Here is a 26,378-nt window from a genome sequence, read left to right on the forward strand (position 1 = left end):
GAGCGCAACAGCTGGTGCTGTGCCGATCCGGAGCCAGGAGCCAGGAACTTCCTCCAGGTCCCCCACATGGATGCAGGGTCCCAAAGCATTAGGCCGTCCTCAACTATTTCCCCAGGGCACAAGCAGGGAGCTGGATGGGAAGTGGAGCTGCCGGGATTAGAACCGGTGACCAAATGGGATCCCGGGCGCGTTCAAGGTGAGGACTTTAGTCGCTAGGCCATGGTGCCGGGCCCCAAATCTATGGCTTTTTAAAAATTGTTTTATGACACAGTTTATTAAGCACTGGGATTTCCTGTCCGCCTCCGCAGGTTCCCTCCGCACTGGTTTTCCCCTCTAGTTTTACAATGGGTGTCTCTCATGAAGTCAGAAGTCCATCAAGCTGGCATTTAAATGTCTCCCAACAATGTAGGCATGGACAATGTCGGCGAGTCCAGCATCCTACTGTCAGAGCGTCTTCAACTATTTCACTAGGAGTCTGTCCTTGTTCTGTATACACAGAGACACACTGCTCTCTCCACCTCTAAACGTATCAGTTTGCGCTACACTTCCATTATGTATCTTCTTACATACAGAGCCCAAATCTATGGCCTCTTACAATTTCATTACCAGCAGCATGTCTGCACCATGTGCTTAAAATGTATTGATAAGGAACAAGAGGAAGCTAGAAAGAGCTGAAAGCGATAATTAAGGCTGATGCAATCATGTGGCTTATTCTGGTTTCTAAGATTTGGTTTTTTTATATTTAATTTTATTTTTGATGTGTTTACATATTTGACAAGAATGCACAGCATGACCACTGTTTGGGGTGGGGAGGGTTGAGGTGTGGGGGGGAAGGCGAATGGGACAAATGCTCCCAATTTTCCTTTTCCCTTTTGCCCTGTATCTGAGTGGGAGGAGGGGGAGCAAAGCTAAGAAGGTTGAATCATCCTTAAAGCCTGCTAACCTGATTGATTCCTCCCCACCGGAGAGTGTCCCCTGAGCAGGTAGAGTTAGCACTTCCGGCTACTGGACACCTGCCCTCTGCTGAAGCCTGGCCTGGCTGGGCAAGTCCAATCCTTGTTTTTACACTCCCATTTTTCCTGCTTTCTTGATTGCTATTCCAGTGGGCACTTTTATTTAGATATAACTCTAGGGCCTCTAGCAGATGATATCCGCTCACTATAAATTAATTAAAGACGAGGGAAGAAAAACCAAGGACTTTGAAACATATAAGGATAAAGGAAGCCTTCCATCCTTTGTTAAAAAACTTTTTTTTTTTTTTTGGAAGGAGTTACAGAGAGTGAAGGAGAGATAGGAAGACAGATCTCAAGTGTTGGTTCACTCCTCAAATGGCTGCAATAGCTGAGGCTGGGCCAGGCTAAAGCCAGGGAGCTAGCAGCTTCATCTGAATCTCCCACGTGAATGGCAGAGGCCCAAGCACTTGGGCTATCTTCAGCTGTTTTTCTGAGGCCATTAGCAGGGAGCTGGAGCTGAAGTAGAACAGCTGGGACATGAACCAGCAGGAGTGCTGAATTTTTTTTGTAAGATTTATTTATTTTTTATTACAAAGTCAGATATACAGCGAGGAGGAGAAATAGCGAGGAAGATCTTCCATCCGATGATTCACTCCCCAAGTGGCTGCAATGGCCGGTGTTGATCCAGAGCAAGGAGCCAGAAACTTCCTCCAGGTCTCCCATGCAGGTTCTAATCCCAGCAGCTCCACTGCCCATCCAGCTCCCTGCTTGTGGCCTGGGAAAAAAGCAGACCAGGACAGCCCAAAGCTTTGGGACCCTGCACCCATGTGGGAGACCTGGAAAGAAGTTCCTGGCTCCTGGCTCCTGGCTCCGGATCGGCACAGCACTGGCCATTGCGGCCACTGGGAAGTGAATCATCGGACAGAAGATCTTCTTCTCTGTCTCTCCTCCTCTCTGTACATCTGTCTTTCCAATAAAAATAATAAATACTATTAAAACCCAACAAACAACTATCTCACAAGACTAGAGGTCAGTCACCTCCCTTGCTGTTCACAGATTCTGCAGTTGATCATGTTAGATGTTAGGGTTGCGCACGGCCCCGATAGGCAGTTTCCCTGCCCCAGTATTGGTCAGCTGGCAGGCAGGGCAGGAAGGTGACGGGCGTGTAGGTGACAGCAGGGAGCCGTGGCACTCACCACACACACCTCTTCACATGTTTGGCTGCCAGAGTCCAGGGCCAGCATGGATTTAGGAATTCAGAATTCAGAACTGATCTTTTAGAGATCAAGCCTCTTATGGTGTAGACACAAAGAGGCAAGCACAGTAAGGTCAAGTCGGCTGCTGCTGTGGTGGCTGCTTCCTCTTCATCAGGATTTTTTTTTTTCCTTTGAAAAGCAAAGAGGAGAGAGAGAAGAAAAACTGGAGCTGAGCTGATCTGAAGCCAGAAGCCAGGAGCCTCCTCTTGGTCTCCTATATGTATGCAGGGCTGCATAGACTTGAGCCATGCTTTCCCAGGTCATAAGCAGGGAACTGGATAGGAAGTGGAGCAGCTGAGACATGGATCCTAAATAGGATGCAGGTGGAGGATTAGCATGGTAGGCCACTATGCCAGCCCCAGCTTTTCCTTTGCTGTTTCACAAACACCTGATTCGGAAGGTTCACTTTAGAGTACATCGCCTTCCTCCAAGACCAGCTCCTTTGGAACTTTTTATCTCAGAGATTGAAACTCCCACTCCATTCATCACTGCTAGAGAATGGGGGTAACTGCGCCCCTTCCCTCCCTCAGTTTCTGGGTTGTGGCATTGTCACCTCTTGCTGTGCCTGGCTCCAGTGCCGCTGTCCTGCGGTGACACTAAAATGACGAGGAACTCTCGAGGGCCTGGAAAAACAGGAACCGCCACTGCAACTGGCACACACACACCGAAAGAAACACTCGATGGCCAGCCGCCATCTTGCGGCCCCTCATACTGTGGGGTCAGCTCCTGGCGCACTGCTCCCCACACTCCAGGGTGTCTCACCCTTTTCTATCCCAGTCTCATTTTCCCTTGATTTGGGATCTCTTCGGCCTGACAGCAGGTGTTTGGATCTCATCTAGCCACTGTGGCCCCACATGTAGCCCCTTGTTTCTGCCTGATGGGGAAAGGCCTGGGACTCTGACTGCTTTCCTGCCTCAGCGTCTATGGACTGCACATACACTGAATTTTTTTTTGATTTATTTATTTTTATTGCAAAATAAGATATACACAGAGGAGGAGAGACAGAGAAGATCTTCTGTCCGATGATTCACTCCCCAGTGGCCGCAATGGCCAGTGCTGTGCCGATTTGGAGCCAGGAGCCAGGAACTTCTTTCCAGGTCTCCCACATAGGTGCAGGGTCCCAAAGCTTTGGGCTGTCCTGGTCTGCTTTCCCAGGCCACAAGCAGGGAGCTGGATGGGCAGTGGAGCTGCCGGGATTAGAACCGGCAACCATATGGCATCCCGGCGTGTTCAAGGTGAGGACTTTAACCATTACTCTATTGTGTTGGGCCCAGACACTGAATTCTGATAAAGCTGAATGGCTGCTGGCAGCACAGACTTGCAGTACTTGGTTGCCTTCTGTCCTTAGGCCACTCCAGGCTTCCAGAATCCCCTCTGCTCCCTCGTCAAATGCCTCCTCGTGTTCATGCTTCTGCACAGAGGCTGTCTTCTCGTTAAATGCCGCTATGCTGAGGGGATGGCTATTCCTTTGATATGGCCCTCACTGTATCTGTTTTTGTTCATTTTTAAAGAGATTTATTTATTTATTTATTTAAGAGGCAGAGTTCTAGACAGGGACAGGGAGAGAGAGAAAGAAGGAGAAGGAAAAGTAGAGAAAAAAAAATCTCCTATTGACTATTTCACTCCTCCAATGGCTCAGTGACTGAGGCTTGGCCAGTCTGAAGCCAGGAGTCTGGAATTCGATTCAGGTCTGCCATTGAGGGTAGCAGGGTCCCAAGCCCTCGTGCCATCATCTGCTAGCTTCCTAAGTGCATTAGAAGAGGGCTGGATTGGCAGCAGAGCAGCCAGAACTCAAACTGGTATTTGTGTGGGATGCCGGCTGACTAGTTTGGCCACAGTGCTGGCACCATCCACTGCATCTGGACCATGCAAGCACTCTGACACCACCTCTGCAGTGGCAGGTGAGGCAAAAGTCTTCCTAGGGGCCCAGTGAATTCCTGGGTGGAAGTGTGGCTTCCTCCATACTTCAAATCCCCAGTGCCAACTGAGGGAAAAGCTTGGCCAATCACCAATGCATGAGTTTTAGGCAGCTGATGAGCAACTAATAAGACATTTGACTGTCTGGGACTGAGTTGGGGTGATGGCTTGAATTAGCTCCTTCCTCCCAGCTGCTGAACTGTGGGCAGGAGTCGGGGGCTCTGACCCTCTCAAGGGTCTCCAGGGCAGAAAGGGTCAGGTACACATTTATGCACCCCTTAATCCTTACTTCTATCATGAGACTAGAAACCCACACCCAGAAGTGCTGACCATGGAATGTGACCCGAGCGTGTACGGATTCAAGAGGCCTGGGATTTCAAACACGAAGTTTTGCAGGATGAGGAGGAAGGGCCAGGCACGTTTTATATTGTGCACTTTTCTTTCTTAAGATTTAGAGAAAAATCTTCTGTCCGATTATTCACTCCCTAATAATCACTCCCCAAGTGACCACAACAGCCGGCGCTGTGCCGATCCGAAGCCAGGAGCCAGGAGCTTCTTCCAGGTCTTCCACGCGGGTGCAGGGTCCTAAGGCTTTGGGCTATTCTCGACTGCTTTCCCAGGCTACAAGCAGGGAGCTGGATGGGAAGTGGAGCTGCCAGGGTTAGAACCAGCACCCCTATGGGATCCTGGCGCTTTCAAGGAGAGGACTTCAGGTGCTAGACCACACCACTAGGCCCTATTGTGCACTTCTCAAGACAATAGAATTATGAAAGTCTGCCTCTGTTGATGGCTCTCCCTCCTGCGTCCTCAGGGGAGGCCATTTTCTGACCTCAGGGATCTCATTGTCTGACCCCCTTCCACCCCCCTACTGCCACAGCACAATGACAGAGACAATCTTTGGCAAAAGAAACAAGCTGTAGAATTGAAACACAAAATGGTTCAATGCTACTAAGAAACTGCGTGAGCTTGCAGGCCAAATGGCCTATGTGACCTTTAGCACTGATGGGCCCCAATTCCCTTGAATCAAGGCCCAAGTCTTTATCTCACAGGTGATTCCAAGTAATTCTGTCAGTGATTACCTTAATTGCTGGACTGGAGAAGATCCAGGCGTGGGCTTTCCAGCTGAGGTAGGTAGGGAATGTGTGCTATTTCCCTCCTCACCTTGCAAGGCTGTTGTGGACTGCCCCTATAAAAACCCTGTGAATGTGTTGTTCTGGGCCACACTCCAGTAAGGGCCATTTGGTCAGTCGGCTGCCTTGCCTTCCAGTTATAATAAAACTTTGTTGTGACTGTCACTGGTCAATGTAACATTTTTGTTTTAGTGGTCTAGTGGATGCAACAAAAGGGGCCTCCAACTTTAATTTGGACAAGAAATTCTGCTGTTGGCTCAATTGCTTAGTTGAACAGAGCTGGTAAAGATAAAGGAAGCCAGGTGTGAGCTGCTGCATGCAGGTGGATTTCTTGAGAGCCAAGTGCAGAGGGGCCATCACCCCCGAGGAGGTGGGCTGGGAGGGAGTGAGGGCTTCAGGGAAGCATTACAGAGAGGGCGTCTGCTTAACCAGGGTGGAGAGCGACGTGACGGGACTGCTGCCCTCCCGCGGAGAGCAGCAGGGGAGCCCTTTGTGCTCCCGGAGGATTGCATTCCGAGGGAATCCCTTGACCCAGAGCAGTGTAGGAAATGGACACATCCCCAGCCACCAGGACAGAGGAGTCGCCATTTTAAGTCCTTTCTGCCCGCTGCTCTAGGAACGGAGGGTCAGGGACCTATTGTTGGACGCTGGCCAGAAGGAGCAAATTCTCCTAGGCTTTGACCTTGCTCGGGCGGCGCCCTCTTCGTGCTTTGGGATCGTGCTGAATAAGCAGAGCCAGAGTTTTGTGTGGTTCCCCCGCTCCTCCTGCAGGGGCTTACCCGGGGTGAGTGCGCGTCCAGAGTTCTGCAGGTCCCACAGCCACTGGCCGAGGACAGCACCTCCTTCACGCACTGGGGCGCCCTGATTCCAGCTACAAAGAACTTCTGTTAGCAGAGAAGGCTGCAGGAGAGGCGGGTGGGGGAAGCTCGCGTTACTTCGGTAACTCCTCGCAGAGCAGGAGGAGGGGGCTGGGCCGAAGTGAACACCCCAAAATTAGCCTGTTTGTCACTTTGGGGCCCTGAGAACTTTGCCTACTTGCCCCCTACCAGCCGCTCGGCCTCACCCTCCACTTGAGCTCTTGGCCCTTGGCACCGATTCCAGGCCCTGCCTTCCTCCGGGCAGCCAATCCCCTTCGCGGCCGGGAAGGGGAGGAAGGGGCCGAGGCTGGAGCCCAGATTGGCTCCTCCCGCCTAGGTCCTTGATCGCCTGCCTGGTATTCCTCGGCCTAGTCGCTGCCGCGTCTGCGCCCAGGATCTCGCTCTGCCATGGGCACTGCAAGCTCCTCTCCGCTCGCTCGCCTCGGACTCCCCACACCGCTCCTGCCGGCGCAGTCCCGATCGAAGTGGCTCGGGGTCGCCGCCCTTGGCCTGGCCGCGGTGGCACTGGGGGCCGTGGCCTGGCGCCACGCGCGTCCCAGGCGGCGCCGGCGGCTGCAGCAGGTGGGCACCGTTGCACAGTTGTGGATCTACCCGGTCAAGTCCTGCAAAGGGGTGGCGGTGAATGCGGCGGAATGCACGCTCATGGGGCTGCGCAGCGGCCACCTGCGGGACAGGTACAGTCCAGCTGGGCGCGTGGCAAGCGGACATGCTGGAGGTGGAGCTTGTATGTTGGGAAAGAAGGGTGGAATTTTCACTCCACCTGTTCTTTCAGGATTGAAGGTTGGACCTTTGATCCTTTAGCTGGGAGTCAAGTTGATATCTGAATAGGATTTGGACAAGTCGGCAGAGGCCAGCCCCACCCTTGTAGATTTAGTCCTTGGAACAGGAGGTGCTTATCTCCAAGTCTTCTGTTATCTGTGATGTTTAGGACTCTAAGTATAAAGCACAATGGCAGAGGCACAGAAACAAAGAAGCAAAATCTTAGTGTTCGAAGATTTTGGTCTTGTTGGGGCTGGTTCCTCCTATTACTTCAAATCTGGGAACTGTGCTGTGAGAGTTGATCTGCTGGAATGAATACCGAGCAGATTAAGAGCAAGCTCTTGGCCCCCACAGTGGGAATAACACTTGCTATCAAGGAGTAGTGCGCCCCTTTCTCCCAATGGCACTGTGGCCTCTCAGTGAGGCACCCATGAGCAAAATTCTCGTCTAGTTAGGGCCCTAGATAGTATATGAACATTGCAAATTTAGGAGGAAGATGCTTTTTATGTGGCTGGAATAATTTAGGTGTGGGAGGAGGGAGATGTGCGAGTTGATCATTCGAGGACTCTGCTAGCAGAAAGCCACCTGTGCCTCGTGTCCCTGCTCGGCACATGGACACCCTGACAGCCTTTTGGACAGTGTAGGCTCCCGTTGTGCTCGGAAGCATTGCTTGCTGTAGAGAAGTGTTGCACATACAGACCATAAATGTCATGGGAGAGTTCCTTCCCCCCTTCCCTATCCCAGATTTCTAATCCTGGAGAGGTTAGTAAAACTGATTTCCAGGGACAGCTGACTCAGTCACCAAGAGGGAGGTCAACTTGTCTATGCTGACAGACGATTCTAACGTTGCATGCAATTCAGGGTTTTGTCTGAGACCACTTCGCAATGATGGTTAGAGTTTATTCAGTATGGAGGACTTGAAAAGCCTGCTTATTGCTAGAAGGACTTCCTGTGTGGCAATCCTAGAAACCCTCCAAAGCCAGAGAAGTGGATTCCCATGATGCACAACCAGAGAAAATGGCCGTGTCCTGCTTCCTCCCTCTGGTGAAGAAGAGCAGCTATTTCGTAGTTTTCCAGTCCTTACCATAATTCCTCTGGTTACCAGGATAGTGGCTGCCTTCCCACTCTGCAATTGGCTGCCTTGCTGTGGCCATCACTACATTGGAGAGACCATCTGCATCCTTGCCTGTGCTTTCCTGCTTCTGTGAGCATCTTTGAAGAGGATGCTGGAGAGCAGGTAGAGACTAGAGTAGCAAGAAATGCAGTGAAGCTAATACTTACCCAGTGCTTAATATGTAACAGACTGTGAGATCCTAGGGTGCAATAACTAAAACCTGACAGTCTCATGGGGTGGATACTGTTACCTTCATCTTGCAGAGAAGGAAACAGTATAATGAAGGCTGTGTATCTCATCCCAGCTCACAAAACCAATATGTGCTGGAGAGATTTGAACTCAGACCTGGATGAACATTGCTCTCACACTGGTTCTTTGAAACCAGTGAGTGATGGAAACATAGGAGGATTATGTAGGGGACCTTTGACCAAGTTATTTAACTTTGTAAGAAGTTAAACTTGGTAATCCCTAAGACTCCCTTTTCACCTAGATTATTTTAAAAGTGAAAGATCATTGATATTTGAAAGCAAACTTTGGAATGTGTTCTGCCTATTGGTTGCTGTTATTTCCACCTGAGGATGCTAGAGCTCCGTTACACATATTCCTAAAGTGTACAAGGACTCAATCCCTCAGTGTGTGTTTCTGGGAGATGCAAAGCAGCTGAGCTTGTCTTCTGTAAGTACACTGTCCCTCTGTGTTCTGGAGGTATTTTGCTCCAAGCTCTCTGCATATTTGCACTTGAGCTTGGCTGAGCACTTCAGTCACCCCAAAGGTTGCATGGGCTGTCACGTGCAGATTCTGGGTGGGTATGGCTGCCTTTGCTGATTCTTCAAGTCCCTGGTCTTCCTAGCAGCCATGTTGGCTTACATCTGATCACTTACATCTCTCCAAACCTCTTTGGAAGCTAAAACTGAAGCAAGTCTCTCGGGATATTATCCCGTGCCATCATTTCTTCTTCCTGTCCCTCCCCACTCCCTGTGCATGGGGGTGGGTAGGTAAGGATTTCTGCTTTCTCCACTTAGAAGCTCAGTTCCTCCTACTCCCCTGGCCTACATGTAGCATGAAAAATGAGATTGTCATGTCACGGATTGTGCCACCCCCTTGCTGCTGGCCACTGAGGCCCAATTGCTTTTGGGGCACCCTGGGCTCCCACACTCTGCATGTTCACATCTTACTTGTCAAATCCAGATGCACATGTTTAATATTACAGACTAGAGTGGGATAACTTGGTCATGAAAAGAATCCACATGCCTGATCTGTCTTTTCTTCAGATCTGGTAGAACAGAGCTAATTTTCCACTCAGTGGGCATGATGTGTTTGCAAGGGGTGAAAAATAGTAACGCTGAGGTGACAGAGTTACCAGCTGGTGAGGGCATGCTACAGATGGCAGCCTTGTTTTTGTCCTATCCCCACATTGAACTGTCTGCAAGGCCCTGCTTGCCTGTTTGATTGCACTGAGTAGCAGGAAACCCCAGCCACCACTTCCCACTGTTCACTGCGGCAGTTCCCCCTGTACAAGCTGCAGCGGAGGGCAGCAGTGTGAGCCACAGGGAAGGTTGGATGAGGGATCAGAAAGCTCAGTCCAGAGAGGCACTGGCTGTCTGGAATGACGTGCAACTGAGATGTCCTGTTTGGCTGTGTTTTGGTTGCGTGCATGACTCATCAGAAATCTTGTCTGGGGATTGGGCATGTTGGCATGAGAGGTACAGGCTTTGGTGAGGTTAACTGGTGGAGATGTGCTAATTTATAAAGAGCAGAGGTTTCTTTGGCCCATAGTCTGGAGACTGGGAAGTTCACGAACATGGTGCTGAGGTCTGAGGAGAGCTTCTTGCTGCATTATAACATGCCAGCCAGCACCATGTGGTGAGACAGAGTGGGTGTGTTTGAGAGAGCTTGCTTTAATGATACAGCGACTCTTTTGATAATCCATTCATCCATGGAAGGATTGATCAGCTCCTGCATGTGGGGTCCCTGCTCACGTGACACAGGTTTCACCTCCAAGCATCATGAACATAAGAATTTGGGGATTATTTTTCCAAACCGGGCAATTTAGGAGACACACTCAAACTGTGGGCACAGGATCAACCCGATCTCTGTACTCAAGGATGAGGGCTGAGCCCCACGGGGATGGAATCTCAATAAAATAGGCAGAAATCGCTAAATTATAAAACTTGTCGCAAGGATGAGTGGAGCAGATTATTGTTGGATACAAAGACCTGGGGGGGTGGGGGGGGAGTTGTCTTCCTCAGAACAGCAGGCATATGTTGCTGGCCAGCATGGCCAGGTCCTGGGAAGGAGGTAGCCAAGACAACTCCCAACATGCTTCCACATGATCACATTCTTACACGACACAAACACCAGCTAGCGGAGCATTGTCTGCTGGATTGGCTGCAGGGAAGCAATAGTTCAGTCGACACAGGGAATGGATTCTTGTGGCAAGCAGGGTCCATGTGCCAGGGTCAGGGAAGGGCAGAGATTGAGCTCCCTGCACCCTGTATTAGATGCTGTCACTGGGTTGCCACAGGCACGTGCTTCTGGCCACTGTCATGGTTTGAATTCCCCCCTTGGAGGCACTGCCTGTCATTCTAGAAGGGGTTGCCCTTCTTGATCCTGCCCACACTTGGGAAGGCTTAGTTTTTCCATGGTTGCTCACAGAGTTCTCCCGCTCTGCTTGTCTTCAGGTTCCATTTTTCTATCTGAAATCGTGATTTTTAAGACCAGTTTTCCCTAGGAGAAGAATACCTTTTTTAGCAACTGGATCATTCATACAGTGCATCCCAAATCTACGCTAGGCTGTAAATAAGAGCACGATTGACCAGGCCACTCCTCAGCTCCCACCATGGCAATAGGAAGTCTGGAATTTAGTTGACACGTGATGCCACAGATCTTTGTTGTCCACACCAGATGTTGTACGTAGGGGAAAGTTTGCTGACACAGGACCTGCACAGCGAGGTAAACAGAGAGCAGAGGCCAGCCTGCATTCACCTGCTGGTGCAACACAACAAGAGCTTTGGCGGGGGTGGTGGTCCAGTCCACATGGACCCCTAGCTTTGGTCCATCTTTTTTGGCTTCACAACAAAAAGACCTGGGAGGTATTTTCCTTCCCCAGGGGATGAGAGACACATTTAGCTGCCCACAAAGAGGTTTCTGGCCAAAGCACAGCCCCAAATAGAATAAGCCACCTGCTTGCTTCATCGTGAGGAGAGGCTCATCACAGTCTTCTTTTCTTTTCTTTCTTTCTTTCTTTCTTTCTTTCTTTCTTTCTTTCTTTCTTTCTTTCTTTCTTTCTTTCTTTCTTTCTTTCTTTCTTTCTTTCTTTCTTTCTTTCTTTCTTCCTTCCTTCCTTCCTTCCTTCCTTCCTTCCTTCCTTCCTTCCTTCCTTCCTTCCTTCCTTTTCTCCCTTCCTTCCTTCCTTCTTTTTTCTTCAAATCTGTACATGTTTATGCCTGGGCTAGACTTTCTGGCCAGGGCTGTTTGTATCAAACAGATTCCTTTGTGGGGGACACCAATTTACACATCTAAATGATTTGGCCATACTTTGACAATAATCTAGAAAAAGGTGCTGGGTCCCTGTGGAGGCAGGAGGGGCTTTTGAGGAGGACTCTACAGAAGGTGCAGAAGGACTTTCTGAGTGTCCCCTTGTTCGCTTCTCCACAGGTTCTGGCTGGTGATTAAGGAGGATGGACACACGATTACCGCCCGGCAGGAGCCTCGCCTTGTGCTGGTCTCCATCACCTATGAGAAAAACTGCCTGATCTTCAATGCTCCAGGCATGGAGCAGCTCGTGTTACCCAGCAAGCCGCCTTCCATGAACACCCTCCATGACTGCAGGTGCTCTGGCTGGGGGCAATCAGGGAACTGCAAGAGACTCCACTTCCCTGCAGGCTCCTTCCTGCCTTCTGCTCTGTTTGTTCAGCAGATGTTGAAAGTGTAACATTTACGAGAGGTGTGGTCTGGTTTGGGATTGGGCGAGTGCTGGGGTGTGAGTGGTTGATGCAGAGATTTACTTCATGGGTACCTAGGGTTTGTTTGAATCAGGTTAAGATCTGCAGCTTCCCTGTCTCTGCTCCTGCCCAGCGATGACCTTTGGGCCACCTCAGCAGGACAGTTAGCTGTGCCATCTTTGATGCCACCACTCAATGTGCTGATGAGAGTAACTGGGTGTTCTCCTGTGACCCTTCCAGAATATTTGGTATGGACATCCAAGGCAGAGACTGTGGCGATGAGGTGGCTCAGTGGTTCACCAGCTTCCTGAAAAGTGAACCATACAGGTTGGTCCAGTTTGATACGAAAATGAAAGGAAGAGCATCAAAGAACCTCTTCCCTGTGCCTGTACCGAAATACCAGGTGAGCTGTGGAGTCTGCCCCTGCTCCTCTCAGCTGCCGGCTGCCTCTCAGCATCCTTCTGTACCCGTGGAGATCCTCTGTTGGACCCCAAGTTCTATGAGGGTCCGGGACCTTTCTCTGCAGGCTTCCTTGCTGCTCCTCCAATGAGAACAGTGCCAGTGTGGGGCAGGCGCCTAGTAAATGTAGAGCCAATGGGTGTTATTGAAAACGTTGACCATGAGGGTGTGGCTGATTGATGGGGGACCTTTCCCTGCATTGGAGAGGAGGTCTCATGGGGGGAGGAGGGCTGGTCCAGGCTGCTGCCCTGTTCCTGGGCTTGCACAGGAGATGTGCCGCAGCACCGGCCATTTCCATGCCCACTGCCTCCTCTTTTGCCTGGCCATGCCTGTCATCTTTGCCGAGGTGGCTTTGTGTATGGACCTGGTTAACTTTGCAAGTGTTCCAGGCAGTTTCCTGGGATGCTGAGGCCTGATGGTGCTGTGTTTTGGGTACAGGTGGCCTATCCAGACTGCTGCCCACTCATGATCCTCTCGGAAGCCTCCCTAGCAGATTTGAATACCAGGCTGGAGAAGAAAATCAAAATGGAGCAATTCAGGCCAAACATCGTGGTGAAAGGCTGTGAAGCTTTTGAGGAGGTAAGTGACTCCTTGCTTTTGTGAGTTGTACGTGGTCTGCTGCCCAAGGGGGTAAGGACACGCTGACCACATCCTCCAGACTCTTTTTAGTCTGGTGAGGCTGTGGATTTATTGCTGCCTCTTTCACCTCACCTTGGCCTTGGGGGAAAGGGTTGCCACTGCTCGCCTTCTAATGCCTTGCATCCCCAAAGCGCACAAGTCTGAGAGTGGAGCACATACTCACAGCTTGGGGAAGAAGGGCAGAAATGGAGATACAGGCTAGGGTCATGTCCCTGTTCCCTGTGGGTGTCTTCAAGGAGCTGAGGCTCCTAGAAGCCCCAGGCCCCACAGTGGAGGCCCAGAGTATATAGGAAATGCCCTGTATGCACCTGCTGGATTGTAGCTTGCTGTGGCCTTAGGGCTCTGCTGACGGACTCCATAACTTCCTCTCAGGGATGGGATGACCACATCAGAAGCTAGTGATGGGAAAAAAGAGTACATCAGGACATGAACTCCACTGGGCTGAGGTTGCTTGGTGTTGAAACACAGCACAGGCAAATCAAACAGGGTAGGGGTGCCAGGTAGTGGGGGTGGCTCCATAAGCACTGGACATGACAGTGAGAAGCACCAACTGCTGGGGTTTTCCTGGGTGCTAGGCACCAAACCAATCAGCTCCATCACATAAATTCAATTATTTCACATGGATCACAGACACAGCATGAAGTCTGGAGGAACCTGCCGTTTCTGTAAGGCCTTGTCTAGCATGTACATGTGGCACCAGGACCGCACACTGGCAACTCTGTGGAGTTGGCAGGATTCCTGTGTGCAGACACCAAGAGGTTCATCCTGAGGAACCTCAGGTTCTCAAATACCCTCTTAGTTCTTACTGCACCCTGGGAGGGTCACATGTTTGCATGAGTAAAACTTTTCCTTATTGGCCAGTGGACGCTGTTGGGGCTGGACCTTTGCTTAGAGTCTGCTGCAAGTCCTTGTACAGGTAGGCTCTCCATGTTATTTGAGAATTCTTTTTTAATCAAGAAGTTATCTACTTATTGAAGTCATCTTGTCATTCATGATCTAGTTTTTCCACATCCTCTTTAAATGTGTTCATTACAATATATTGATCACTTACTATGGGCCAGGAAAATTGTCTGGAGCCTTGGTTATAGAAATGGGAAATAGGGTCCCTGCCCATTCGGATTTTCCATGGGAGAGGCATGGCCTTGTTGCCAGAAAAGCTTGGTGGGTTCTTTCCCCAGCTTAATATAAAAAACAAAACAAAACAAAACAAAAACCCAGGCATTGGTGGCAAACAGAGAAGTTTTACTTGCAAAGTGACCAGGAGAATGTAAAAAGAAAAGGGAGGGAGGAAGCACCTCCCAGGAGAGTGCTGGGAGATGGGTGACTGTTGAAGGGAGAGAGGGAGAGCCACCAAAGGTTTGAGGAAGGCTCTTGGGATTTCAAGCCTTCCCTGAGCCCTCCATGTTGGGCAGGAACCTATGGGTAAAACGTTTCCCATTAGTCATCTCTTAGCCAGTTAGGATTCTTGTGCCACCCACCTGAAGGTGTGGTTAAGGTTTCAGTGGGCTTGGATGGTCTCAGGCCCCAAGACTGGCAGTGCAATGTGAGGAGTGCTGCAGTGGACACTCTCAGAGGACAACAGTGATGCCCGGGAGTAGAGATTCCCCAGGACAGGTGCTCAGTCACTGCTTGAGACACCCACATTCCATATCACAGGGCCTGGGTTCAAGTCCTGCCTCTGCTTCCCATTCTAGCTTCCCAGGTAACTAGGTGATGGCTCAAGTATCTGGATCCCTGCCGCCTGTGTGGGAGACCTGGGTTGAATGTCAGCCTTCTGGCTTTTGCCTGGGCCAACTCTAACTTTTGCAGGCATGCAGGGAGTAAACCAATACATGGAAGCTCTCTCTCCTTGTCTTTCAAGTATAAACATTTTTTTCCCAAGTAGTAATTCCCTTAAAATATTCCTTGAAAAAGAAGAAAAAAGCCTAAATCTGTCTGGAAAAGGGGTACCACTATAGATCAGGGTGGTAGAGGGGCATGAAGGCAATTACAGAGGCAGCTGCTGCCAGGCCCACAAGCACATGGGGCTATGACACACAGCAGTGCCTGGGAGTTACTTCAGAGTAACTGTGGGCAAAAGAGAGGTGACAGGCAGGGGCTGGGCCCACAGTTGGCTGGTGGCAGGAGTTTGGATTTGATACTGTGGGTGTTGAGGAAGTGGGAATGAATCCAAACAAGGAAGTAATTAAGATTTGCATTCATCCAGCAAATTCCCAGTGGATGCCTCCAGCATGGCCGTCTTGGTGCCTTGCTGCAAGGGCCTAGGACAGGCATGGAGGGTCAGCAGAGCCTGGGGCAGAGAAGCCAGTGCCACACTGAATGGCCAGGGTCATCTCTCATACAGAGTGACAGATGAAGCCAGGGCCCAGGAGCTTGCTCTGGGTCTCTTGAAATGGCTTCAGGGGCCCAAGCACGTGGGCCCTCCTCCACTGCTTTTCAGACGTATCAGTAGGGAGATGGATCAGAAGTAGAGCAGCTGGGACTCAAACCAACTCCCATATGCAATTTGTGTGCTGTCAATGACATCTTTTACCTGTTAGGCTAGACTAGATAAAATCTTGAGTTGAGACAATAAGAAGAAAAGATACTGTGGCAGCTGGTTAAAAATTTGCCCTATAACTTAACCTCAGATCAAGCAAGGCATGCCTAATCCTGCTCTTAGGGAATCTAAGTATTGCCTTTCCCCCCCCCTTAAATATAAAACTGCTATGGAAATTTATACTGGTAAATCTATTTGTTTTATTCCTGCATTGTGAAGGACTCATAGAAGTGGTGAATAAGATCACTCTTGCTTTTCTGAAGGGGTCACCTGGTCATGCACATTCTAGAAAGGACCCTTGCTATGAAGTATCAGTGTCTTACTGTCCTCTGTGTGGAATCAGGGGGGCCCAGGAGTTAAGGACCTGATGCAGTGGCCCCTCTTCCTAGTGCCATAATGAACTAGGATCCTTTTCCATTAGTGGGGCTCTATGAAATATTAAAGTAAAAGAATAATGCTTTAAATAGTTAATAGACTAATAAGAAATTAGCCAACCTCAGCATAGTACAAAATCCAGACCTCTCTTTATTGCAAAACTGTAGAGCAATAGGAAGATCTGTTGCGAAACATTTACTTTTCAGTGACCTGGAGTACTTTGCACTTTCTCCAGGTAACTCAAAACATTAAGCATGGTTTTAAAAAGCTTCTGTCTTTGGGCCAGTGGGTGGGTTTGAGGGCTGGGAATGAAGAGCTATCAAGTTGAAAATAACACAACCACCCAGTGGTGCTCAGCTTTGTCACTGAGAGCTATGGGGGAGGCAGTGTTTCTGGAGGTTTGCTCTCTGTCCTGCTAAGCCAAATGACTTTTTTTGGGGAGTGAGATTGGGGTCGGCAGAGGGATGTCTTGTTCTTAATCCACAATAGGTAAGAATCATGGAGATGCTTCTAGAAACATTTCCCTGACCCGCCCTGCCATGTGTTATCAGTCATTGCACAAGTGTTTCCCTAAGAAACTTCTGGAGAGGGAGATGTGAGGCCAGGCAGCTGTGGTCAGAGCCCCAGCCAGCCTCACTGGCAGTGTGAACTGGGTTCTTCCTTTGCAGCTGTTGAAAAATGAAATTTTGGCAGATCATCATCAGACACTTTTGTCCCCGCTGACCTGACTTGGGTTGAGTCAGGGTTTTATGTAGGTGCTTGGGAAACCAGCCCCTGTCCTGGCCTCAGAACAGCTCCCTGTCCTCATGGGTTCCCGAAGCAGCAAAACGCTGGCAGTGTGTTTTGGAAGTACTCCTCCAGTTGTGCTTGCAGTGATGGAGCTGTGAGAAAGCTCAGAGCTGGGACCTGTCAGCTGCCGGGGAGAGGGGTCAGAGGTGCTGAGGACTTGTTTGATCGGAGCTGGGTCCGAATGTAGAAGTGATGCCCTGGGTTTTCTTCAGGGGGAGAATGGTTTTATTTTGGAACAGGACATTAAGGAGCATGCATTTGCAGATTTCTGTGTTTATTTGAAATGCAGAGTTGTACTCAGAGAGGGAGAGATGGGGAAAGATCCTCCAGCCACTCATTCACTCCCTCAAATGACTGGGCCAGGAGCTTCATTCAGATTGCCGTTGTAGGGGGCAGGAACCCAAATACTTGGGGGTATCTTCTACCCAGGTACACTAGCAGGGAGCTGAATTGGAAGTGGTGCAGCTGGGACTCAAACAGGTGCTCAGATGGAATGTTGACATCTCAGGTGGTGACTTAATCCACTGCACCACGAGGACGCTGGCCCCCTATTTCTAGGTCTTCTAGATTCTGAGTCTGCTATTGGACCCCAGGCAAGGAAAAGGGGCTGGTGAGAGTTTAGTCTCCAAAAGGCCAGCGGGTTCCTCCACCATGGCTTTGAATGGAGCATCTGTGGGAGCATGCAGATGGGGTCCAGAGGGCTTGGAACTGGCAGCACGCAGAGGACCTGTGTAGTCCCAGCCCATACCTGGCCCCCTGCATCTCTCATTGGGATGTTCCCGATAATCCAGTAATAACACGGCACTTTCCCAGCTCTTGGAGTCGTATGACAAATTACTGAACTCCAAAAGGGGTCATGAGGGCTCCTGATTTACATCAGAGCACAGGTCACAGGCTGGGGCTTGCCACTGGCCTTGGAGGAAGGGCCAGCCCTCAGTGGTGGCCAACGCAGTCTTCAGGGAGTGTCAACACTGAACACTCTCATTTCTTGGATTTCGGTTTCAGAAAGAACCTGAAAAGTTGCTTAGATAAGAATGCTTTTTAAAAAAGAGATTTATTTATTTTAATTGGAAAGGCAGAGTTACAGAGATGAGGAAAGATACAGATATTCTATCTGCTGGTTCACTCCCCACATGGTTGCAACAGCCAGAGCTGAGCTGATCCAAAGCCAGGAGCCACTTGGGTGCAGGGACCTAAGGACTTGGGCCATCTTCCACTGCTTTCCCCGGCCATAAACAGAGAGCTGGCTGGGAAGAGGAGCAGCTGGGACACAAACTAGCTGGGAATGCTGGCACTTGCAGGCAGAGGATTAGCCAATGAAGCCATCTCAGCAACCCCGACTGAAATAATTTTTAAGTAGGCTGGATTATAAGGCTTTTCATACAGATAGAGTAAATAAGGAAACAGAAGAAAATAGACATTTACTATAAGCAATAATATCACTTATGACAAACAGTACTACGAGGAGCCTGTGAGCTGTAAGTACATAGCCACGCAGACAGATGGTTTGGCACATCCTACTGTCAGTGGTGCACGAAAGGCCCCCTAAACCAGGAAGGAATCCTGAGGCTGAAGAGTGAGAAGGCGGCTTACATCAAGAGTTGGAACCCAGAATGGATGGGCGAGCTGACAAGAGACACGGGGACGTGAAGGAGTTCAATAGTGGCTGATCCCCGGAAGCTTGGCTGGAAAGCCTGTCCCAGCACTGCTTCCCTTGCTTGTTTCTGAGTGTTCTGGGGGCCTGTGGCAGGTGGCTCCCAGCATGAGCAGTGCTCACTGCCTGAGTTGTTGTTTCTTTGTTTAGGAAAGCCCCTGAACCTTTTTTTTTTCCCAAATGGAAATTTAAATTTCATATAGTATTCATTTACTTTTCAGTAATTGGCAATGTATTATTTCCCTCTGCCATCTAGGATGATATTGAAACTTCATTAGCTGAGTATTTTTGTGCAGCAAATAACGCTGCCTACCGAAGGTAGGGGACGAAGAGCAGACTAGGATGAGAGGAATTATTCTGTGTAGGGCCTAACATTGTAAAAAGTAGTCACAGCAGCACTGTGGTTTGGGAGCGCTGGGTTCTGAGGAATCCAGTTTGCTAGCTTAGTAGGGGTCCTGAGGTTTAAGAGCGGGAGCATATAATTTCAGTCTTGCTGAGCTAGAAACTTGACTGCCGTTTTCAGACCTCGGAATGTGGCCTTCTAAAACTGACTTATTCTTCACTGGGGGTGAGCAGGGGTTGAGCCCGGAGCGCCTGCCCTGCCCTGAGTGCCTGACCACCCCGAGCACCTGTCCACCCCAGTGCCTGCCCACCCTGAACGCCTGCCACCCTGAACGCCTGCCCACCCCGAACGCCTGCCCTGCCCACTCCAAGCGCCTGCCGACCCCAGCACCTGCTGACCCCAGCACCTGCCCTGGCCACCCCGAGTACATGCCCTGCTGACCCCGGCACCTGCCCACCCTGAGCACCTGCCCACCCTGATCACCTGCCCACCCCGAGCACCTGCCGCCCCGAGCGCCTGCCCACTCCTGCCGACTCTGAGCTCCCACTCCGAGGGCCGCAGCGCCCTCGGGTGGTGACACGCGCTCAGGGCACCTGTCTGCATCCGTGTCACTCCAACGCACTGGAGCAGGCTGGCTGGGCGGACTCGCTGGTTGCATGCGACGACCCTGCCTATTACCGAGGTTCCACTGTTCATCAGTGCACTGCTTGTTGCAGACCCAGGGCGTCTACTGAGACCCCTTGATCTCCGTCCACAGCTGTGGCCACAGCAGGTGGGTGGTGTCTGGAGTTTTGGAAGTGGAGAATCTTTTGTACATTTGCTAGATCTCCGCTGAGGGTTCCCTGCTGGGGAGGCAGGAGTGGGAATGCAGCTCCTGGCCCTGAACTTGTCATTAGTATGAAGGAATGAGCCTGCAGTGCAAACATCAAATCGGCACAGACAAGCCAGGGCACCTTAAGGTTAAGGAACACAGGTGGCTTTTCTGATGTCATCAAGAGGAGGACCTGTAGCCTTTTTACAACCCGACAGACTTCCCTTCCGCATGTGGCTTTGAAATGACCAAACTGAGGAAAGGGAGAGAATGAAGTGTAGGAACTCCAGGCGTCACTCAGGCCGGTGGGCCCCATTCCTGAGGCCACAGCGCCCTCCGGTGGTGAAACGCGTCCATACAATTATTGATACAGTGTCAAGGCTGGAGTAGAATTTGGCTCCCCAAACTCACGCTGGTGCTTAAACACTAAAGTTCTCATGTTAGAGACTGACGGGTCGTTGACGGAGAATTGATCTCGTGGTGTCCGAGGTAATCGGCAGTGTGGCCTCAGGAGGGAGTTCTTGCCAGAAAGTTGGATTAGTTAATTAATTATATGCAGAGATGAGACTAGGTTCTGTCTACTTCCTGGCTCCCCTCCTGTCGGTCGCTCCACACCTTCTCCGTCGAGGCTAGCCTTCACTACATGCCATTCTGAGGGATGAGACTCCAAGCTGCCAGAAACCTTTCTCTGCAGAAGAAGCTCCCACGGGTGCTGAAAGCTGTCTGATACACGGCGTTGAGGCATGCTCATCATTTTGAGTTAAGGGTGCTAGAACCACAACAGTTGCAAGAGGCTCTCCCTGACCTACCTTCCTTTTCCTGACACATGGGAGCTGAGGTCCCCGCAGGAAAGAGGCTTTCCCAGTGCCCGGGCGAGGAGTCCTCCTTGCCATCATGCCCAGGAATCTGAGAGCAAGGGAAAGCAGTACTAACAAACCTTGTTAAAATGTCCCTTGTGCTGCTGGCATGCCTCTGCTCAGTCAGCTGTGTGCCCAGGCGCCTCTGTCTTGCCCCGTCTTTCAAGTTTGCTATCTGGAACCAATGTGACGTATCAGCGTCCAATTCTAATCATGTCTTTGGGTCTTCATCTCATTATGAAGGCTCCCATGCTGTATTAAACCTTACATTACATACATTTTGCATGCATCTCCCCCTGTTGATTGCTCTGATGCCAACTCAATTCTCAAGTCTAGCTGAAAAATACCAAAAAAGTAGAGACAATATTTTACCTCCCCTATAACTAGCTGCTAGCTCCTCCACGTATGTGTGTGGATGTGGATGGGAGAATGTCTGCCTATCAAATCACATGATTCATCATAAATAAGGGTCGTTCATGGTGTTCATATCTGTGTGCAGTTGGACTCAGCTCTCTGTGAGTTTTGCACCTGCCCAATTCAGAGAAGACTGGAAATGGTGGAAGTGGTCTACGGCCATTGGAACATGTGTGGACACCTCCACCCAGTCATTCTCTCAAGAATGCAAAGTAAACACTTCGCATAGAGCACCTGCATTGTGTTGGTTCTGTAACTAGTCCAGCTCTGACTTAGCACATGCAGGAAAACATACAGATGTCCTATGCCTTTCAGCATCCTGGGATTTCCGTGTCCACAAGGGGAGGGGGAGTCCATCCCCCTTGCAGCCTGGAGGACAACTGTGGGTGCATGCTTGTACCTCTGTGAGTGAATAAACAGAAGGAGCCGTGACCAGAGAGTGCCAGACTGACTTTCCTGGGGTGATGTCTTCACCTGTTTTCTATTATCCTAACAGACTGTGGGGTCGGATGCACTTAGGACAAATAGAGGCACAGCTCAGGGTTCTGGATGTCCAAGATGGAGATGCAATTCCTGGGAATAGTGTAGAGCCTTGAGGCAGAGGGATCATCACACTGCAAGCAGGGCAAGAGACAGAACTCCGTGTGCCCATGGGAGCTTGTTCTGCTGGCAGAGCCCTGCCCTGAAGCCTGTTTAACCGATTAATCCCCAAGTAGGTGAGTCCATCTGTGCAGTGGAGCCCTCCTGACATAGCCCCCTCTCAGAGGCCTCATCTCCAACATCGTTACTGTGTATGGATGGGGATTAAAGTCTCCAACCCATGAGTTCTGGGAGACCAACTCAGATTATAACTGGTGATAATCCACCCATCAAAGAGCCTTGCGCTTGAACTTGGCTTCCACTGTAACTTTAGAGGGTCAGTGGGCTTGTCTTGTGACCTATACATCCCCCACAGTACGTCAGTAACTAAGTCTCTGGTTGATTATGATAACCATGACAAACTGCATCCTATAAGTCACCCTTGTTGTGCAACCGTAGAGCCTCTGGGCTGATGAGTCGAGCAGGGGAGCCTGGACGCACCCACTCGTTGCCCTCCTTTGGGAGACCACTTTTGGTGTCTTCCTGTGTTGCTTCCCCCTGCTGCTTTCATAGCACCAGCCAACCAATACAGACTCCAAGGAAGTCTGGTTTTAAAAGGCAGCTTTCTTTTTTCTTCTAGGACACCTGGGATGAACTCTTAATCGGAGGAGTAGAAATGAGAAAGGTGTTGGCTTGCCCCAGGTAAGGCTACTCAACAGATTTGTCCTCCAGGGCCCGGTAGGCCTATTTCTTCTCCACCATCACCTAACTCTTGGTTCTTTTGTGACAGGTGCATCATGACCACAGTGGACCCAGATACAGGAGTCATTGACAGGAAGGAGCCCCTGGAAACCCTGAAGAGGTAGAACACCAAAGTAGCCAGTGTGTTAATGATAGGATTCCCATCTGAGCTCAACTTACAGGCTTGGGTGCTGTGTCTGCTGCAAGGTGCACGTGGCATTTCTCTCCTAGCACCTTTGACTCTGCCTTCTGGCTGACTGTGTCTTTGGCTGATGCAAGAGAGCTTGTGTTTTTTTTCCTTCTAAATGCATTGTCTCATATTTTGATACATTTTTACTTGTATGGACTCCATGTTGAAATTTTACTATCTCTAATATCAATTTTTAATAATGCTTACATGTGCACTTCAAAAAGCCTCACAAATTTCAGTTATGCTTATGTTTCTCAAGTTGCTTGATTAGAATCAACATCAAGGAAACTGAGAATAATTGAAATGATACCATGAAATATTGGAAAACAGTGGCTTGTAATAAATTGTCAAAGTTTGTATGCCCAGGAGCTGCTTTTGTGCCAGGATTTTTTTTTTCTTTTGAACTGTTTTGCTATGTAAAGAAGTCTGACCGACTTCGATTCTCAATGAAGAATGTGTTTTTTAAGACTACATGAACATTTTTTTGGAGCTGTATTGTATTTTGTCTCCATTTCCTCTTCTTTGATGTTGGCTTCCAATGGGTTTAAGTTATTTCACGAAGACTTCAGATGTACTATTTTGTTTTGTGTTTTCATTTTTAAGATGCAGCAAAAACCCACTAATCTGTCATTTAGAACCACTTGCTGATTGTATCTCTGTCTTAATTTTTGCTTGTCAACAAAACTCAGCTTTGGACTTAAAACTTCAAGGGAACTGAGAGCAGAGCTTCAATGCACTAAATGCTCCAAGGGGCCGGAGGATTCAGCGTAGTTCCATCTTGAGATTCCATAAACAATCGTTTCAATGAATTGCAGCGTTGAAGCTGCTCATCCAAATTTCTTTTTTACGTATTAACACCTGCAATTGCTTTCTCTTTGGCCTCAAACTAGAGCCATGAAAAACTTGCTTGGATTTTCAGGGTACTTTCAGAAAAAGCAAGATTATTTGCGACTTCTGCAACTATCCACAGGTTTCTCTGTGAACATCCGAGAAAGAGCTTAGGAAAGAGACATGGGATGAGATGGAAGAATGGAAGCTGGTGTTTCGTTGTGGGCACTTAGACTGCGCTTTGCCGTGGCTGATGGGGATGTTTTGTTTCTTGCAGCTACCGTCTGTGTGAGCCCTCTGAGCATCACCTATACAAGACATCCCCACTTTTTGGAATGTATTATTCCGTGGAAAAAATAGGAAACCTACAAGTAGGGGACCCCGTGTATCGGATGGTGTAGTAACATCTTCTCTGGATACTTGGCATAAGGTCAGCTTTGTGTTGAAGACACAGCAACTTGAAGTCATTCCATGTTTCTGTGTGTGTGTGATGCTTTATACATCATGCTGCTTTAAAAAAAAAGATTTATTTAATTTCATTGAAAGGCAGATATAGAGAGGAGGAGAGACAGAGAGGAAGATCCACTGTCCGATGATTCACTCCCCAAGCGAGCACAACAGCTGGAGCTGAGCCAATCCAAAGCCAGGAGCCAGGAGCTCTTCTGGGTCTCCTATGAGGGTGCAGGATCCCAAGGCTTTGGGCTGTCCTCGACTGCTTTCCCAGGCCACAAGCAGGGAGCTGGATGGAAAGTGGCGCTGCCAGGATTAGAACTGGCAACCACATGGGATCCCTGGTGTGGAAGGCGAGGACCTTAAGCACTAGTCACCACGCTGGGTCCCATCATGCTGCTGGGATTAGAACCAGATCTCATATGAGATCCCAGCGCATGCAAAGTAAGGACTTTAGCCACTGGGCTGCCTCAGTGGGCACTCCTGTTCAATTATAAAATGCTGATGAATTAGTCCCACTAGAGCCCTGCCTAACCCTTGCTCCAGCGTCATGGAGGGATGCCCTTCTTGTGTAATTTGTAATAGCAGCAATGTTGCACGTCTGTTTCAGGGTGAACCCACCATGATTTCTGTAGCTAGAGGACCTTTTTAAAACATGAAATTCCTTCAAAGCCGTAAAACAAGCAGTGAATATTCATGCCAAGCCCACTGGGATTATGTATTCAGTTACAATTTCAATATACAATTGTTTATGTGTTTCATTCTAAATGCAGTACACATTCACTATAGCAAGGTACTTAGAAAAGTGGAGCAAAGAAAACAATTACATTTATTCTGGCTGAGTTTGTGTGTGTGTGATGAGGAGTTCTGATTTATGTGATATATGAAGGGTCTTCAAAAGTTTGTGAGAAATGCATGCTAGGAACAAACTGCCTGGATTTTCAAATTTTTTTTGTGTAAAAATAAACTTACCTTTTAATTCCATTTTCCATAAACTTGGAAAAGCAGCCTCACAAACATGTATATTCACATGATACATACAGACCTATTATACATGTGTGTCAGTGTGTACATGTATTAAGCGTACTTCCATAACTACCCAATCTATTCCAGCACCATTTTTGAAAGCTTCATAATATTACATTGCATCACTGATGTTACTTGAAACATCATTGTTTTAGTGTTTGATACTTTGGCCTACATAGAATTTTGTTGTAAATAATAAAGTATACAGCTTTGTAGGCACAGCTCTTTAAAATGGAGAGAGATTTCCTGTAAGTTGGATTCCCAGCAGTAGAGTTGCAGATCCTTGGGGTATGGGCGTATGTGGTTAGTCCTTCACTAGCAATATTCACAAGGGTTGCTCCTGCCTGCACTCCCATGAGACCTGGATGCAGCACCCTTGCTTGAATCCAGCCTATACAGGCAGCTTTTTCCCATTAAGGTCATTCGGGGACACAACATAGTTGATCTTGCTGGTATTTTAACCTCCGTAAGTGACTGTTCTGTGGGTGTTGAATTATTTATGACCAATGGAATAAATAACCAAGGAATGAGAGATGTTTGTTATTTATTCAGGTTTCAGCCCCAGGAAGCAACGAGGAGGATTTGAACAGCAGCAATACTTGGGCAAGTCTTTGTTAACCTGACTTGGACCATCTTCTTCCTGGAAACGAATCTTGATTTATGACTTTTCAGAGTTTGGTATGCTTAGAGTTAATGTAAAGGAAGCATCAAGTCTGTTTGGGGTACATAAAGAGATATAAATTTTCTGGAATAAAGGCTTATAAAATAAATGACATTGTTGATAAAGTGATGTTGAGTTTTACGATAGCCACTATGCTTTTCTCACCCCTAACTTTTGTGTTTATGAACAAAGAAAGATTGAGGAACCAGTCAAAAAGTAGCTGAATTTTTTTTCAAATGCCAACATTTGATTAGGTATTATTCTGTTTGAGGAGAAATGGAAAACAGTAAGTCGCTTTCCTCATGTGCCTTACTTGTTAACATTCCTGTAAGTGTCTATTAACTGGTTTCACATGGCTATTCTGCCCCATAGACCTTTCACACCTGTGTTTTTGGCCCTATACCAGTGTGTTATGAGGGCAGCACTTCGGTATAGAAATCATTTTAGACCTTGCCCTTGGATTTGGTTCTACTGTATGAAAGTAATTTGTTTGTGTTTAACTGCCAGATATATCCCCTTGGAATTCCAAGTCTGATCAAGAAGAAAACAGTTTTTAAAAGAATAACATTTTAAGAGTTAAAGTGGGGCGGGGGAAGAAGGCACAAATATTTTTAGGTGCAAATAATTTTTGTAACAAAATAAATATTTTACTATGATGAGCAAAATTTCTCACTGAACTGCTATATAAGTGAATGAACCCACTTGTAATTCTTTGTGGTTTCTGCATTAATAAAGTGAGTCTCAGTCCCATCTTCTCTTTGGTATTTATTATCATGAACCTGGGGCATTGCTCATTTTATTCTGGTACTTCAGCGGCTGTCGATGCGTTTTTCCTGGCCCCTTTTCATTGCCTCCACACAGCCAGGTTGACCCCACAAGCATCACGGGCTGTGCTGGGGGGCTGGGGAGCAGGAGAGCTGGGGAAACACTCCGAACTGTGGGTTCCAGGTGGCCAGTGTGAGGTGCGATAACCATGATGGCCAGTGGCAGTCCAGAAACTTGTGGCAACTGCTCTGTCTCCATTTTTCCTTCATTAGATTCTTGAATTGAATTTAACCTCAGTTTTCCTGGT

At 48.8% G+C, this 26,378-nt stretch overlaps 1 protein-coding gene across 1 annotated transcript; it reads left to right on the plus strand.

Moving 5' to 3' along the window:
* The first annotated feature begins 6,494 nt into the window (after positions 1–6,494).
* MTARC2 (mitochondrial amidoxime reducing component 2) lies at positions 6,495–26,052 on the plus strand. Its single transcript, XM_040985706.1, has 8 exons — positions 6,495–6,808; positions 11,665–11,838; positions 12,192–12,354; positions 12,849–12,989; positions 22,051–22,112; positions 22,201–22,272; positions 23,447–23,599; positions 25,198–26,052. Exons 1-7 carry the CDS (start codon positions 6,522–6,524, stop codon positions 23,568–23,570), a joined length of 1,023 nt encoding a protein of 340 aa, XP_040841640.1. The 5' UTR covers positions 6,495–6,521; the 3' UTR covers positions 23,571–23,599; positions 25,198–26,052.
* Positions 26,053–26,378: the final 326 nt, after the last annotated feature.

This window comes from Ochotona curzoniae, unplaced genomic scaffold (assembly GCF_017591425.1).
Source record: "Ochotona curzoniae isolate NIBS_2020 unplaced genomic scaffold, NIBS_Ocur_1.0 contig_430, whole genome shotgun sequence".
Lineage (NCBI taxonomy): Eukaryota > Metazoa > Chordata > Mammalia > Lagomorpha > Ochotonidae > Ochotona > Ochotona curzoniae.